Genomic DNA, 12472 nt, shown 5'->3' on the forward strand with positions numbered 1-12472 from the left:
AAGCCTGAGACACAGAGGGTGGCGAGACCATGGTCTTTACTGGGTCTTTACTGGTCTTTACCGCATGGCCCTGACCACCCGCCTGGGTTGGACGAGGCATCTGGGGGTGCTCAGACGGGTTTGTTCTTGGCAATGCAGGCGTAGTCTGTGCTGGGGTCCTCCTTGCTGCCTTCCCTTTCTTGGTTGCCGAGGTCAGGTCCCTCCCGTTCAGGCAGCCTCAGCAGGGACGCATAGTGGAGCTCCTGTTGCGAGAGCTGGGCCTGGGGCCGGGACAGAGGGTGCTGACAGGAGGTCCCCAGGAGCCTCCCTCCCCTGACGCTGCCCCCTGAGTTCTCACTGCTCCCCTGCCCCGCTTTCTTACCTCATTGCCTCTATTTGCGCGCTCTCTCCCTCTCTCTCTCTTTCTGTCTCCCTCTCTTGTCCTTTTCCCTTTGTGTCTCTCTTACTCTCTCACTCTCCCCCTCTATCACTCTTAATCTCCTTCTCTTACTTTTTCTCTTGATTTCTCTCATTTTCCCTGTGTCCCTCTCATTCTCTCTCTGATTTTTGCCTCTCACTTTTGTCTCTCTCTCCCTCATTTCTTCCTCTCTCTCCTTTCTGTCTTATTTCTTCTTTCCATCTCTACCCCTTTCCTTTCCTCTCTTCTTCTCAGCTCTTACTTCCCTCTTTCTGCTTCTCTCTTACTTCCTCTGTCTCTCTGTCTCTCCGGCTCGTTTCTCCCTCTTCTCCTGCCCCCCGACCTCAGCCCCCACTTGTTGCCCCATCATGCACTTCTCTGCCCCAGACTCACCCAGCTCCTCTCCAGCCTCCTCACTGGAAGAAAAGAAGAAGCTCGGCTTGGCCCTTGTCTCCCTTGTGCCACCTCCAGCCCTCCTCGCCCACTCTCCCCACCCCCAGCGGGTGTTTCCTCACTTGCCAACCTCCCTGTGGTTCCCACAGCCAAAAGCCAAGGTCCCTCTCTTTGGACACTCCCCCCTCCCCTCTCCACCCCCCAACTTCTACCCCCTTCCTCAGGCAGGAGGGGCCAGTCAGGGTTGATGGGGGCGTCTGGGAGCACAGGAGGAAAGGGTGTGTGGGGTGTTGCCCGGGGGTGAGGGGTGAGGGGGTAAGAGGGAGGTGAGGGTGGGGTTCACCTCTCCCACGGAGCCGACACAGGCAGACGGACAGAATGACCATGACGAGGAACAGAAGCACCCCCAGCCCTAGGCCCCCATATAGGTAAGGGCATTTGTCTGCAGGGAAAAGGGGTGAGTGTCAGAGAGCCCATTTCTCTCTGCAGCTTACCCCGTCCTCCTTGTTGGTCGGGGATCTCAGCTTCTTTCTCCAACAGTTTTAGAGACAGAAAACCATCCTTTCAGAGGTTCTTCACCCCAGACTGTGTTCCCTCACCTCCTCCCAGAGGCGGCCATGACTCATCAGTTAACTCGCTCGTCCCCGAGACCACTCGCCCCTCAGAAACCTCCCACCACATTGCTGCCCTCTCTGGGCCTCCCATGAAGCCCCTTGTCTGCTGCACTGGCTGGCCCCAAGAGACCCTGGCCACCTACCCACGACCCGCGCACACACCGCTTTTTATCCACTGTTCCCTGTGCACCGCAACCCTCCCTGAGCGGAGGGTTACCTTACCTTTTATCCCACAAGTTTCCATTAGGTTGGGGACTGAAGACTAGCCTGCAGGTTGGGAAACCTAGCGCTGCTCTTCCAGGCTAAATGGCCTGGGGTGAGTCACGTGCCCCAAGTTCCTCATCTGTAAAGTCTGGGGCCCCTGTTACAATCGTTTCCCAGGCTGAGGAGCCTTAGCTATGTGCCAACCCTGAACTGGGCTCTTTCTATTCGTCACTGCTAATCCCCATAACAATGTAGGGTATTGTGCCCATTTCCTTGGTGAAGGACCTGAGACTCGAGGCTGGACTCCGACAAGGACGTCCAGCCCAGAAGTGGCAGAGCTGGGGTTCGAGGCCAGCTCTGTCCAGCTCCAGAGCCCACTCTGTTTCTCCGACCCTAGGCTGACCAGCTGGTTCATAGGGGCCTCTCCAGCACTGGATAGTTCTAGTTTCTGGTGAGGGGGCTGAGGCAGGAGCTGGGGTCTGGAGGGTGCGTGGCGACTGGTGGGAAAATAGGGAAGGTGGTGTCCAGCGCCACCTGGCACCTACGGCCGCTCCCTCAGCCCCAGAGCAACTTGGGAAAGGGGGGCCCCCCGCTTGGCTGGTGTGGAGAGCCGCTTCCCTTGGGCAGATACTGCTGGGGCTGAAGGGGGGCATGGAGGAGCGTCTGGGGCCCATAACTTCCCCTCAGGCACTTCCTGCCCTACAACCACTGGTTCCTGTTTGAGGGTGAAGAGGGGGCCGCTGACTTCATCCAGAGCCAGAGGCAGTGACCAGGGTGTGGAAACTGAGACCATCCTGGGTTCAGGAGGAAGGCTGGGACATGGGGGGGTGGCAGGTGGGGAGCAGAAGCACAGGTGGAGGAGGGCCTGCGGTGGCCACGGTGGGGGGGGGGGTGGCGGCAGAAGTGGATTGTTTGCAGATCTTTGGGAAGCGGAGACAGAGGCCAGACAGGATCCCCCCAGGGCCCAGGGAACCTCAAAGCCATATTCTCCCTTCCTTCACCTTAGACTCACCTCACTCTGGGGGTGACTGTCCCCTCCCTGGGTTTCCTTCATGAGGGTTCCCTGCTCTCGCCCAGCTTACCTAGAGTCTATGGCCTGCGGTTGGACAGACTCCTGACTGACCGGAGCTGCCTGGGTAAAGTGTTGCCACCTCAGACATTCCTGCCCCTCCTCTGGTTTAACTTCTCCCCCAGCCTGGGTGCCTCCCTAGCATTGTTAGGAGAGGAGGTTAGGCTTTGAGGGTTAGGGTTACAACATCTTTTCCTTTCAGGCTCCTAGGACTATAATTCAGCCTGTGATCCCTGTCAGCTCCAGCCATCCTATTTTTTAAAATTTATTTATTTATTTTTGCGGTACGCGGGCCTCTCACTGTTGTGGCCTCGCCCGTTGCGGAGCACAGGCTCCGGATGCGCGGGTCAGTGGCCATGGCTCACAGGCCCAGCCGCTCCGCGGCATGTGGGATCTTCCCGGACCGGGGCACGAACCCGTGTCCCCTGCATCGGCAGGCGGACTCTCAACCACTGCGCCACCAGGAAAGCCCTCCAGCCATCCTATTGATCCCGCAAGTCGTCAGTGATCATATCCCTTCTAGGTGCCTTCCCTGATTCACTTTTCCCAATTACACTGTGTCGCTGAGAGCTCATGATCCTGGTATGTGTGGACACACACTCCAGCTCCCAAGGCAGACTGGGAGTTCCAGTGGATTTGGGTAACTCTCCTGGTATTCTGGGGCTGTATCTAACAGGGCACTTGGCTGACTGATTAACAAACAGGAGAGTCAGAGACAGCCAGACTAGATCGACATGAGCACTGCTGATAGATCTAGGACAGAAAGTTGATGACAAGTTGGTGTTGGGAAAAGAGGTGTGGGCAATCCAGGTGGCCTTCCTGCAGCGAGCAACATTCTGATATTGAGCACAAAAGTAAGGGTGGTAGTCCAAGGACCTAGATGAAGGCCTCATAGTGGCACTGTGATGGAGAGGGAGATAAATGCTGGAGGATGGCACACCTAGTCCTTGAGGAGGGTGAAGACTTGGGAGCTCATGTGGAAGCAAGGACTGAAGAGGAGATCTGGTGCCTGGGCCCATAAGCATTTGCATTTCCTTCTCCAGATTCAGAAATTTTCTGCTACTTCCTTCCCTTCTCCCGTCCACAGTGTTCCCACGCAGGACAGTAGGAAAATATTGTTTCAAAATGTTTTATTATTAAAACATTCAAACATAGAAAAAAATTGAAAGGATTGTACAGTGAACCTATCCCTACCACCTAGATTCTACAATTAATATTCTTCTATATATTTGCTTTATCACATATCTATCAATCCATCTCATTTTTTGATACCTTTCAAAGTTGCAAACATCAGTACATTTTACCTCTAAACCCTTTACCATGCTTATCATTGACTCAAGTTCAGTATTTGTTTCTCTATTCTTTTTTGGGGGGAGTGAGGAAGGTAAGATTTACATACCCTGAAATGGACAAATCTGAAGTCAGTACTCAGTTTTTAAACTGTCTTGTGGTTAACGGTATGGAGCCAGACTGCCTGGGTTCAAATCCTGTCTCTGCTACTACTGTGTGACCTTCCACAAGTTCTTTAACTTCTCTGTGCCTCAGTTTCCTCTTAGAGTTTTTTGAAATAAATTTATTTATTTTATTTATTTATTTTTGGCTGCGTTGGGTCTCCTTTGCTGTGCACGGGCTTTCTCTGGTTGCGGCGAGTGGGGGCTACTCTTCATTGCGGTGCACCGGCTTCTCAATGCGGTGGCTTCTCTTGTCTCAGAGCCCGTGATTCTTAACCACTGCGTCATCAGGGAAGCTCCCCTCTTAAGAGTTTTTATCAGGATTAAAAGCATTATTTTAGGACTTCCCTGGAGGTCCAGTGGTTAAGAATCCACGCTTCCACTGCAGGGGGCACGGGTTTGATCCCTGGTTGGGGAACTAAGATCCCGCATGCCACGCCGTGTGGCCAAAAAGAAAGGAAGGAAGGAAGGAAGAAAGAAAGAAAAAGGAAGGAAGAAAGAAAGAGCATTATTATATATAAAGTGTGTAGGTTAGTGGCAGGCACATACCAAATGCTATCTGGATATTAGCTATGTTGTTATTATTATTACCTGAACACACAGAGATAGCAAGAAGGGGAAATGATCTGGGACCACCTCCAACTTTCTTGACCTGGTTTTTCCTCCCTTCAACTCCTACTGCTCTGCTGACTACACCATTCATTTGGCCCTTACTGCTTTGTTTTGCTTACTCATTCATCCTTTTTTCCTTTCTTCACTTAACACTTAGTCAGCATCTACTAAATGGATGGAGCCATTCTAGACTGTGAAGCTCTTTGGGGGTGGATGCCTCATTGCTCTCCTGTCTACACTCTGTGTAGCAAGGGAGGTAATGCTCTATTTCCATCCCTCCTCAGTGAGTTAATAGTCAGTGGTGAGGCTGAGGCCCCCTTCAGCTGCCATCACCGTGGACTGGCTTAACTCTGCCTTTCTAACCTAGCTCTGGGGGCTTGGAGGGCGCAAGGTAATGGGAGGAGGAGGTCAGTCCAGTGTGGGGACAGGTTCTTCTTTGGAACCTAGACATCCATCTCTGAAGATTCCAGTTCTGGTCCTCCTATTCCAGCCCTTGACCTCAGGGATATGGATGCAGCCCTCCCTCCAGCACCCACCTCTGGGGTGCAGAAGAATGCAGACCAGGGACTTCCCTGGTGGCACAGTGGTTAAGAATCCACCTGCCAATGCAGGGGACACGGGTTCAATGCCTGGTCCGGGAAGATCCCACATGCTGCAGAGCAACTAAGCCCGTGTGCCACAACTACTGAGCCTGCGCTCTAGAGCCTGCGAGCCTGCGTACCACAACTACTGAAGCCCGCGTGCCCATTTCCCGTTCTCCGCAACAAGAGAAGCCACTGCAATGAGAAGCCCGTGCACCGCAACGAAGAGTAGCCCCTGCTCGCCGCAACTAGAGAAAGCCTGTGCAGCAAAGAAGACCCAGCGCAGCCAAAATCAATCAATCAATCACTTAATTAATTTAAAAAAAAGAAGAATAATGCAGACCACACTAGCAATCTGGAGTTCTGTGTTCTCATTGCAGCTGCCTGACTTTCTGCAAGCTAGCTTCCCTCTCTGGGCCTCAGTTTCCCTTCCCACTGAGTCAGAAGATCTCTAAGGCCCCCTCCAGCTCTACCCTGAATGCCTGTCTCTTCACCCCAGCTCCCTCCCCAGTTCAGAGAACCCAGGCATCCAGCTGCCCCACCCTAGCTCTGGGTAAACAGGAAGCAGGGTGAGGGGAGCAGGGGTGTTCGGAAAGTCCCAGCCAGGTGTGTGGGTCTACAGGGAGGGGGTGGCCCCACCCCTGAGGTATGAAAGCCCCCCTGCCCTGGCCCTGGCTCAGTCTCAATGGGGGCGCTGGGGCTGGAGTGCCGGGGTAGGCGGCCCCAGGGGAAGGGATGCCTCCTGCTGGCTGTCGCAGGAGCCGCTTCCCTGGTGACCCTCCTGCTGGCTGTGCCTATCACTGTTCTGGCTGTGCTGGCCTTGGTGCCCCAGGAGCAGGGCGGACTGGTGAGTGGCTGCCACAAATCCTCCAAGGGCCTCACCTCTGGCTGTGCCTCTTGCCTCTTCCTGCTCAGCTGGCTTGGCTGTCCCCCAGTGGGGATGTCTCCTCTGTCTCTTTGCTGGTCCTCTTTCCACGTTCCTGTGATGCTGCTGTGCCCTGATGTCACCAAGCCCCTTTCTGGTTGTCTGTATGTCTCTTCTCCTCTTCCCAAGACATACTTGGGCCTCTGTCTCTCTGCCCAAGTACAGATGCCTTACTTGTTCTCCATTCCAGGGAGGTGTGTTTTGAGGCTGGGGCTGGTGGGAGAAACCCCAAGTCGAGCTTGCATCTATGTTGGGAATGGGGGGGGTGGGGTTGGCATCAGCTAAGACTGAACTCTGGGCCCTGTGACCCCACCCACTCAGGTAACAGGGACCGCTGACCCAGGCGCCCAAGCACAGGCCCATCAGCGATTTGGTAAGAGCCGACCACCTCCCCCTCCCCTGCTTCTGCCCCTCAGGGACTCCCAGCTCCCATCCATCAGCATCCCCAGATACTCTCTTCCTCCAGGAATCCAGGTGCCCCATCCCTGGGCCCTGGCGCCTTGTCCTCTCAAGGTGACTACACGTGGGTGGCTGCCCTGCCCCCAACCGTGGACTCTTCGCCCCTTCCAGAGTCCCGGGAGTTGCCGGTGGAGGAGGAGGCAGAAACAGATCTCAGCCCCAGGCTCCCGGCTGCCCACCTCATTGGTAAGGATCTCATAGACCTGAAGAGTCCAAGGGTGCCAGTTCTGCTCGCCCACAGTTAGAGTCCCTTTGCTCTGTTACTGCCGTGCTGGGTAGCCCACCTGCTTCACCGCTGCTATAGTACGCACTCTTCTGCTCGCCCAGCATTCTAGCTTCTCGCTTTCCCCCTCCGCCGGAGGAGTCAAAACCCGGCCTGGATCTCCCCACTACAGCGCTCTGTACCGCACACCCAGGTGCCCTCAGTCCCAACTCGTACTCATTGCAGAGAGAGCGCCATGACCCCGCTCCCCCAGCCCGGCTGGACTCCTGCAGTGGGTTAAAAGCCCCAACTGTCCCTCAGGCCCACCATCCCAGAAGTCCCAGGCCTGGATCGCTCCTTTCAGGATCGGATTTCCGAGAGTCAACTGGCCCGTTTCTCCGCAGGCGCTTGGACCACGGGGCAGGGGCTAGGCTGGGAGGCGAAGAAAGAAGAGGCGTTTCTGAGGAGCGGGACGCAGTTCTCGGGCGCCGAGGGGCTGGCCCTCCCGCAGGATGGCCTCTATTACCTCTACTGTCACGTCGGATACCGGGGCCGGGCGCCCCCTCCCGGCGGGGACCCCCTGGACCGCTCCGTCACGCTGCTCAGTCGCCTGTACCGGGCGGGGGGCGCCTATGGATCGGGGAGTCCCGAGCTACTGCTCGAGGGCGCGGAGACCGTGAGCCCGGTCTTGGACCCCGCCCAGAGGCACGAGTACGGGCCTCTCTGGTACACGAGCGTGGGGTTCGGCGGCCTGGTGCAGCTCCGGAGGGGCGAGAGGGTGTACGTCAATATCAGTCACCCCGATATGGTGGACTACAGGAGAGGAAAGACCTTCTTTGGGGCGGTGATGGTGGGGTGAGGGCTACCCACGTCCCTAAAACGACTACTGCATGGTGGGAGTATGTGAACGAATCAGCCTAGATATTGGGGACCCAGACACCAGGGACCCCATGGCCGTGGCGAAAATGGAGAAGACTGTTTGGAAACTGATTTTGAGCCTGGTGAAAATAAAGAAGGTAAAGCTTTAGTGCTGCCGGTACAGATGCTGAGATGCTGACGTGTCTTCATTCAGGTCGGGTACACAAATGTTGGTTAAATAGTCTCTGTATTTTCCTGGTGTCTTGAAACAATTCATAACACCTGGCATGGCCTCTGTTCCCTGGGATGGGGATCTGTGGGTCCCACCCACCCCTGCCTCTGAATGGCCTTGCCCCAGCACTAGCCCATTTAGAGGGTAGAAGGAAAGGGCTCTCCACAAAGCCCCAAGCATCTCTAAGCGTCCTGATTCTCAAGGCCACATGGTCCCCGCAGACTCAACACTGCACTCTTCTCTCTTGGGTCCCTCCCGGTAGTGACAGGGGTCATTACCGGGGAAGGCAAGTACCACTCAGAAAGGCCCAGCCAGCAGAGTAAACCCGAAGAGGGCTGATGATGAAGCACTGAGGGGACAGCGTTTCCGCCCTGCTAGCTGCCTGAAGGCCCTGTTAGCCTCAGTCGACTCTTCTCCAGGGGAAGACCCACAGCTCGGGGAGCGGGGCGTGAAGGGAGGAGGCTGAAGGAGTTGGGAGGGTGGTTGAGAAAGAGAGATGGGGTGGGGATAGTGCCCGAGGACACCAGGGAGAGCCGGGGGAGGAGGAAAAACTGATGTCACCTGGCCCTGTCCAGGGTGGGATGGAAGGTCCTCACCCCGCAGTCACACTTCAGGTCCCCTTTCCATGAGTGGGCAAGTGTCGCGGCCCCAGAGTGAGTAACAGCAGCCTCTTCACCCCGTGACCGACTTTCAGCCCCGAGCTGGAGGAGGATCCAAGGCTCTATCTAGGTTACCCCAGCAGGTCACCCCACTTCTGCGGCACACGGCACAGTTTTCCCCCTGCCTGGCAACCCTAGCAGGAAGGAAAGCCCAACTTCAGAGCCCAGTGAGGGCTGCCACTCTCTGAGTCTTCATTTCTGACTCCATATTTGTCTTTGACTCTGTGTCCAGAAGAGCCTTCCCGGAGGGGAGGAATGCATTTCTCTTTCCACTTCACCCACCTCCCATCCCTCTCCTCATCATTCGCCAGGAAAATCAGGGAGACCAAGCTGGCATGGGGGGTGGGTCCTTCACCTACATCTTATTCCTTGTTTTTTATTTTCTTCTTCCTCTTCAATTCCATCCACTGAGAGATGGAAGCGGGTAGAAGACCGGGGGCTGGGAAAAGGGAGAAAGCCAGAATTCACCGAGTGCTCCTCTAGCTGCTCTGCTGTGAAGAGTTTAGGTCTTCTGTTCTCAGGGGGCCCCGTGTGCGGTGGGCGTTCCTACTTCTCTTTGATAGACGAGGTTCAGCGACTGGTTCAGGTTGCACAGTTAGGACTGGGCTGGCAGGGGGAGGAGCGTGGGGCGGGATCAGGCGGTTTGGAGCCCAGGTGCCCGACTGCCTGGAAGTCCCTTGGCTGTGATTCAGGTACCTGAGAATTTGGGGTCTTTCGCTCAGGCCGCAACAGCCGGAAATCTCATCTGAGCTGCGGGATTTCCCCCACTTGGATAGGAATTCCCAGAGTTGGAAATTCCAGGGCCCTGAGGGAGAGCTAATTAAGTTCAGGTTCCTTTCTTGGGGGAGGGGCATTTTCAGTGGGGCTTTGTTTTATGTAGGGTCTCCTGAGCCCCAGCAGTCCAAGGGGTGAGGGGCAGGGATCATAAGCCCTGTGGAGAAAGAACTTCAGGGAGCCACGTCTCACCCCCAAGGAGAGGCCAATGAAGAATTAATTCCCAGAAAGAGGCCATATTTCTTTTCTAAGCACACTTTATTTCTCGCCACTGACCAGTAGGGCGGTTACAGACACGACTCCCCTGGGGAGCAGAGGTTCAGTGATGTAGCGACAAGTCAGTCACCAAATCAGCATTATTTAGGCAACCTGATCAGATAAATATATTTTAAAAACATAAGCAAAAGGAGGCACAGAGACCAGGAGGCAGGGTGGGAACGACCTACAGTTCAGCTCCGTTTTCACAGAAAACACATCTGAGCCAAGGCAGCCCCTACATTGGATCTCCCAGGACACCTTGACCTCCTGAATAAATACATTCATTAGTAAATAAATAAATAATAAATAAATAATAAATAATCACAAGTGCAAACATAAATAGAGGGAGCTGGCCCTGTTGGGGTGTGGCTGGGCTCCCCATCTCAGGGAAGTCTGGAAACATTGGAAGAAAGGGAGGCCTGAAGTCCACTCATGTCAAGTTCTGGGTGAGATCTTCTCAAGGAATGTTCTGAAGTGTTCCAGTCAGAACCCAAGGTCCCCTGGCCCCCACATTCTGGGTGTCCCAGGTTGCATCCAGGAATCCAAACGCAAGGACCCCAGTGAGTTCCAGAAGACCCAGTTCCAATTCTTGGTGGTGGTCAGTGCCCCATTGTCCAGGCCGTACTTCCCTGCATCCCTGATTTCTAAGTGTTGTTGTTGTTTAAAGTTTTAAGCTTGGAGCCCAGCCCTGAGTCCCTAATTCTCTTTCTAAACCAGAAGGGGATGAGCGGGTCTGAAGGAGTAAATAATAAAGTAATTGAGGTGGGATAGGATGGATGTCCTGCTCCCTCACAGGGCAATGATCCCAAAGTAGACCTGCCCAGACTCAGCAAAGTCCAGATAGTCGGGCAGGTTGATCTCAGCACTGAGTCGATCACCCTTCTCCAGCTGGAAGACCCCTCCCTGGTAGATGGGCTCATACCAGGGCTTGGCCTCAGCCCCCTCTGGCGTCTCCCTCTGGCAAGGGCTCTTGATGGCAGAGAGGAGGTTGACCTTGGTCGGGTAGGAGACAGCGATGCGGCTGATGGTGTGGGTGAGGAACAAGTGGGTGGAAGGGCAGCCTTGGCCCCTGAAGAGGACCTGGGAGTAGATGAGGTACAGCCCGTCCGTCGGCACCACCAGCTGGTTGTCTTCCAGCTTCACGCTGTTGGCCAGGAGGGTGTTGGCATATGTGTTCAGCCACCGGAGCTGCCCCTGAGTACTGAGGTTGGCTGGAGGGAGGGAGAAAAAGAGGGAGGGGTGAGTCATTGTGACCCTGTCAGTTCCACTCTCCACATCCTGGCCCTCAAGTTCTGCCCACCCCACCCCCCACATCCGGTTCCTGTCCCCTCTGTCTGTCTTCCTACATCCCATCTGGCCATGAGGCTCTGAGTATCCCCTTCAAGTTCTAAGTATCCTCCACCCTCCCCTTGAGCTCAGTGAGTCCTTCTCACCCTGTCTCCAAGGTCTGTCTACCCTCAGCCTGGCTTCAGCAGCCAAATCCTACCCCTCCCCATCCCATCTGCTTCTTCGTCCCCCAGACACATCCTCAGAACACTTACCTACAACATGGGCTACGGGCTTGTTACTTGAGGTTTTAGAAGATGATCCTGAAGAGGAAAGAGAAAAGAAGAAGGTGAGAGACCCTTAAGCTTCCCAGAAAATATCTCACTACTTTGACCTCCTTTCCTCCTCCCCCCAAACCCAAACTCTAAATTTCCCCTACTGCTTCCATCCCAGGACCAACCCCTACGCCCACCCAAGCCCAGAATTAGGAGAGAGGTTTTGGAGACACTTACTGAGTGTCTGAGCCAGAGGGCTGATGATGGAGTAGCCAGTTGGGAACTGTTGGGAGAAGAAGGAGGATTAGTATCAAAGCAAGTCACCCCTGAAGGAGAAACAGCCGGCTGCTTCTCTAGCTTGTACTCTCTGCACTGATGCGTCTCGTTTTCTCTCCCCATTCATCCATAATCCATTTAACAGCTCATTCATTGAGTTCCTGCCGTGTGCCAGACGCCCTTAGCTTCATCTTTCCTATCTCTCTTTCATACCTGCTGTATCTGCTTCATCTTTATCCAGATGACTTGTTTTCTTCCCCATCTTTCTACCCATACCCCTTATCTGTCTACACATCTCTCTTTATATCTGAATCCCTGCTTACTCATTCATTCATTCGACAAATATTTAGAGAGCGTCGCCCATGTGCCAGGCACCCTATTTCTCCATCCTTCCTTCTCTTCCCACATCTCTCTCCACGTCTCCTTCTGCCTCCCCATCTTTCTCCACTGTTTTCCTCCCCAAGCCTCCCCATCAGCACACCTCTTTCCCCCACCCCACATCTCGCCCCATTTCTCTCTGGGTGAGAGAATGAGCCGAGGCTGGCCAGGGACTCACCTCTTCCCTCTGGGGGCCGATTACCCCGAAGTGCAGCAGGCAGAAGAGCGTGGTGCCTCCTGCGACCAGGAAGAAGGAGAAGAGGCTGAGACACAAGCACCTTCCGGAACCCTGGGAGCCCCCTGCCGTCTTGGAGAGCGCCTCCTCTGCCAGCTCCACATCCCGGATCATGCTTTCAGTGCTCATGGCGTCTTCTTCTGAAGGGCTCAAGTCCAGCTGGGAGACGGTAGAGCCCTGTGGCAGGATGTGTTAGAGGGAGCAAGTCGTCTGGCTGCCTGTCGGGGTGGGGGTGTGTGGTCTGGGAGGTTATTTCCAGGGGGCTCTGGAGTTGCTTGTCTCTCTCCTGGCTGGTCCCCTGGTGTCCTCGCTCTGGGAGCTTCTGCTGGCTGGGTGTGCAAACAGCTGCATTTA

The 12472-nt window shown here is 54.9% G+C and overlaps 3 protein-coding genes across 4 annotated transcripts; 1 reads left to right on the plus strand and 2 right to left on the minus strand.

Moving 5' to 3' along the window:
• Nucleotides 1–26: 26 nt before the first annotated feature.
• On the minus strand, nt 27–1730 carry LST1 (leukocyte specific transcript 1). Its single transcript, XM_030850565.3, has 4 exons — nt 1627–1730; nt 1134–1232; nt 791–813; nt 27–260 (listed from the first exon to the last, which is right to left on the minus strand). The coding sequence occupies exons 1-4, from the start codon at nt 1646–1648 to the stop codon at nt 111–113; spliced, it is 294 nt and encodes a 97-aa protein (XP_030706425.1). The 5' UTR covers nt 1649–1730; the 3' UTR covers nt 27–110.
• Nucleotides 1731–5442: 3712 nt separating this feature from the next.
• On the plus strand, nt 5443–7918 carry LTB (lymphotoxin beta). 2 transcript variants are annotated; one of them, XM_030850592.2, is made up of 4 exons: nt 5443–6168; nt 6568–6619; nt 6713–6891; nt 7154–7918. In XM_030850592.2, the coding sequence occupies exons 1-4, from the start codon at nt 6007–6009 to the stop codon at nt 7826–7828; spliced, it is 1068 nt and encodes a 355-aa protein (XP_030706452.1). In that variant the 5' UTR covers nt 5443–6006; the 3' UTR covers nt 7829–7918. The 2 variants fall into 2 exon arrangements, with proteins under 2 accessions (XP_030706452.1, XP_030706455.1); XM_030850595.2 differs by having other exon boundaries at nt 5986–6168; nt 6817–6891; nt 7312–7917.
• A 2546-nt stretch (nt 7919–10464) lies between these two features.
• TNF (tumor necrosis factor) lies at nt 10465–12247 on the minus strand. Its single transcript, XM_030850635.2, has 4 exons — nt 12062–12247; nt 11467–11512; nt 11230–11277; nt 10465–10899 (listed from the first exon to the last, which is right to left on the minus strand). Exons 1-4 carry the CDS (start codon nt 12245–12247, stop codon nt 10478–10480), a joined length of 702 nt encoding a protein of 233 aa, XP_030706495.1. The 3' UTR covers nt 10465–10477.
• Between the last annotated feature and the right edge of the window lie 225 nt (nt 12248–12472).

Source organism: Globicephala melas, chromosome 11 (assembly GCF_963455315.2).
Source record: "Globicephala melas chromosome 11, mGloMel1.2, whole genome shotgun sequence".
NCBI lineage: Eukaryota > Metazoa > Chordata > Mammalia > Artiodactyla > Delphinidae > Globicephala > Globicephala melas.

Excerpts from the sequence above, each read along its gene's own strand:
- TNF (XM_030850635.2), bottom strand. The coding sequence starts at position 12,247 with ATGAGCACTGAAAGCATGATCCGGGATGTGGAGCTGGCAGAGGAGGCG. Across the intron at positions 11,513-12,061 it reads TCGGCCCCCAGAGGGAAGAG|TTCCCAACTGGCTACTCCAT; the intron begins GTGAGTCCCTGG and ends TTCTCCCAACAG. Across the intron at positions 11,278-11,466 it reads CCCTCTGGCTCAGACACTCA|GATCATCTTCTAAAACCTCA; the intron begins GTAAGTGTCTCC and ends TTTCCTCTTCAG.
- LST1 (XM_030850565.3), bottom strand. The coding sequence starts at position 1,648 with ATGGAAACTTGTGGGATAAAAG. Across the intron at positions 1,233-1,626 it reads GGAAACTTGTGGGATAAAAG|ACAAATGCCCTTACCTATAT; the intron begins GTAAGGTAACCC and ends TTTTCCCTGCAG. Across the intron at positions 814-1,133 it reads GTGTCGGCTCCGTGGGAGAG|TGAGGAGGCTGGAGAGGAGC; the intron begins GTGAACCCCACC and ends CTTTTCTTCCAG.
- LTB (XM_030850592.2), top strand. The coding sequence starts at position 6,007 with ATGGGGGCGCTGGGGCTGGAGTGCCGGGGTAGGCGGCCCCAGGGGAAG. Across the intron at positions 6,169-6,567 it reads CCCAGGAGCAGGGCGGACTG|GTAACAGGGACCGCTGACCC; the intron begins GTGAGTGGCTGC and ends CCACCCACTCAG. Across the intron at positions 6,620-6,712 it reads ACAGGCCCATCAGCGATTTG|GAATCCAGGTGCCCCATCCC; the intron begins GTAAGAGCCGAC and ends CTCTTCCTCCAG.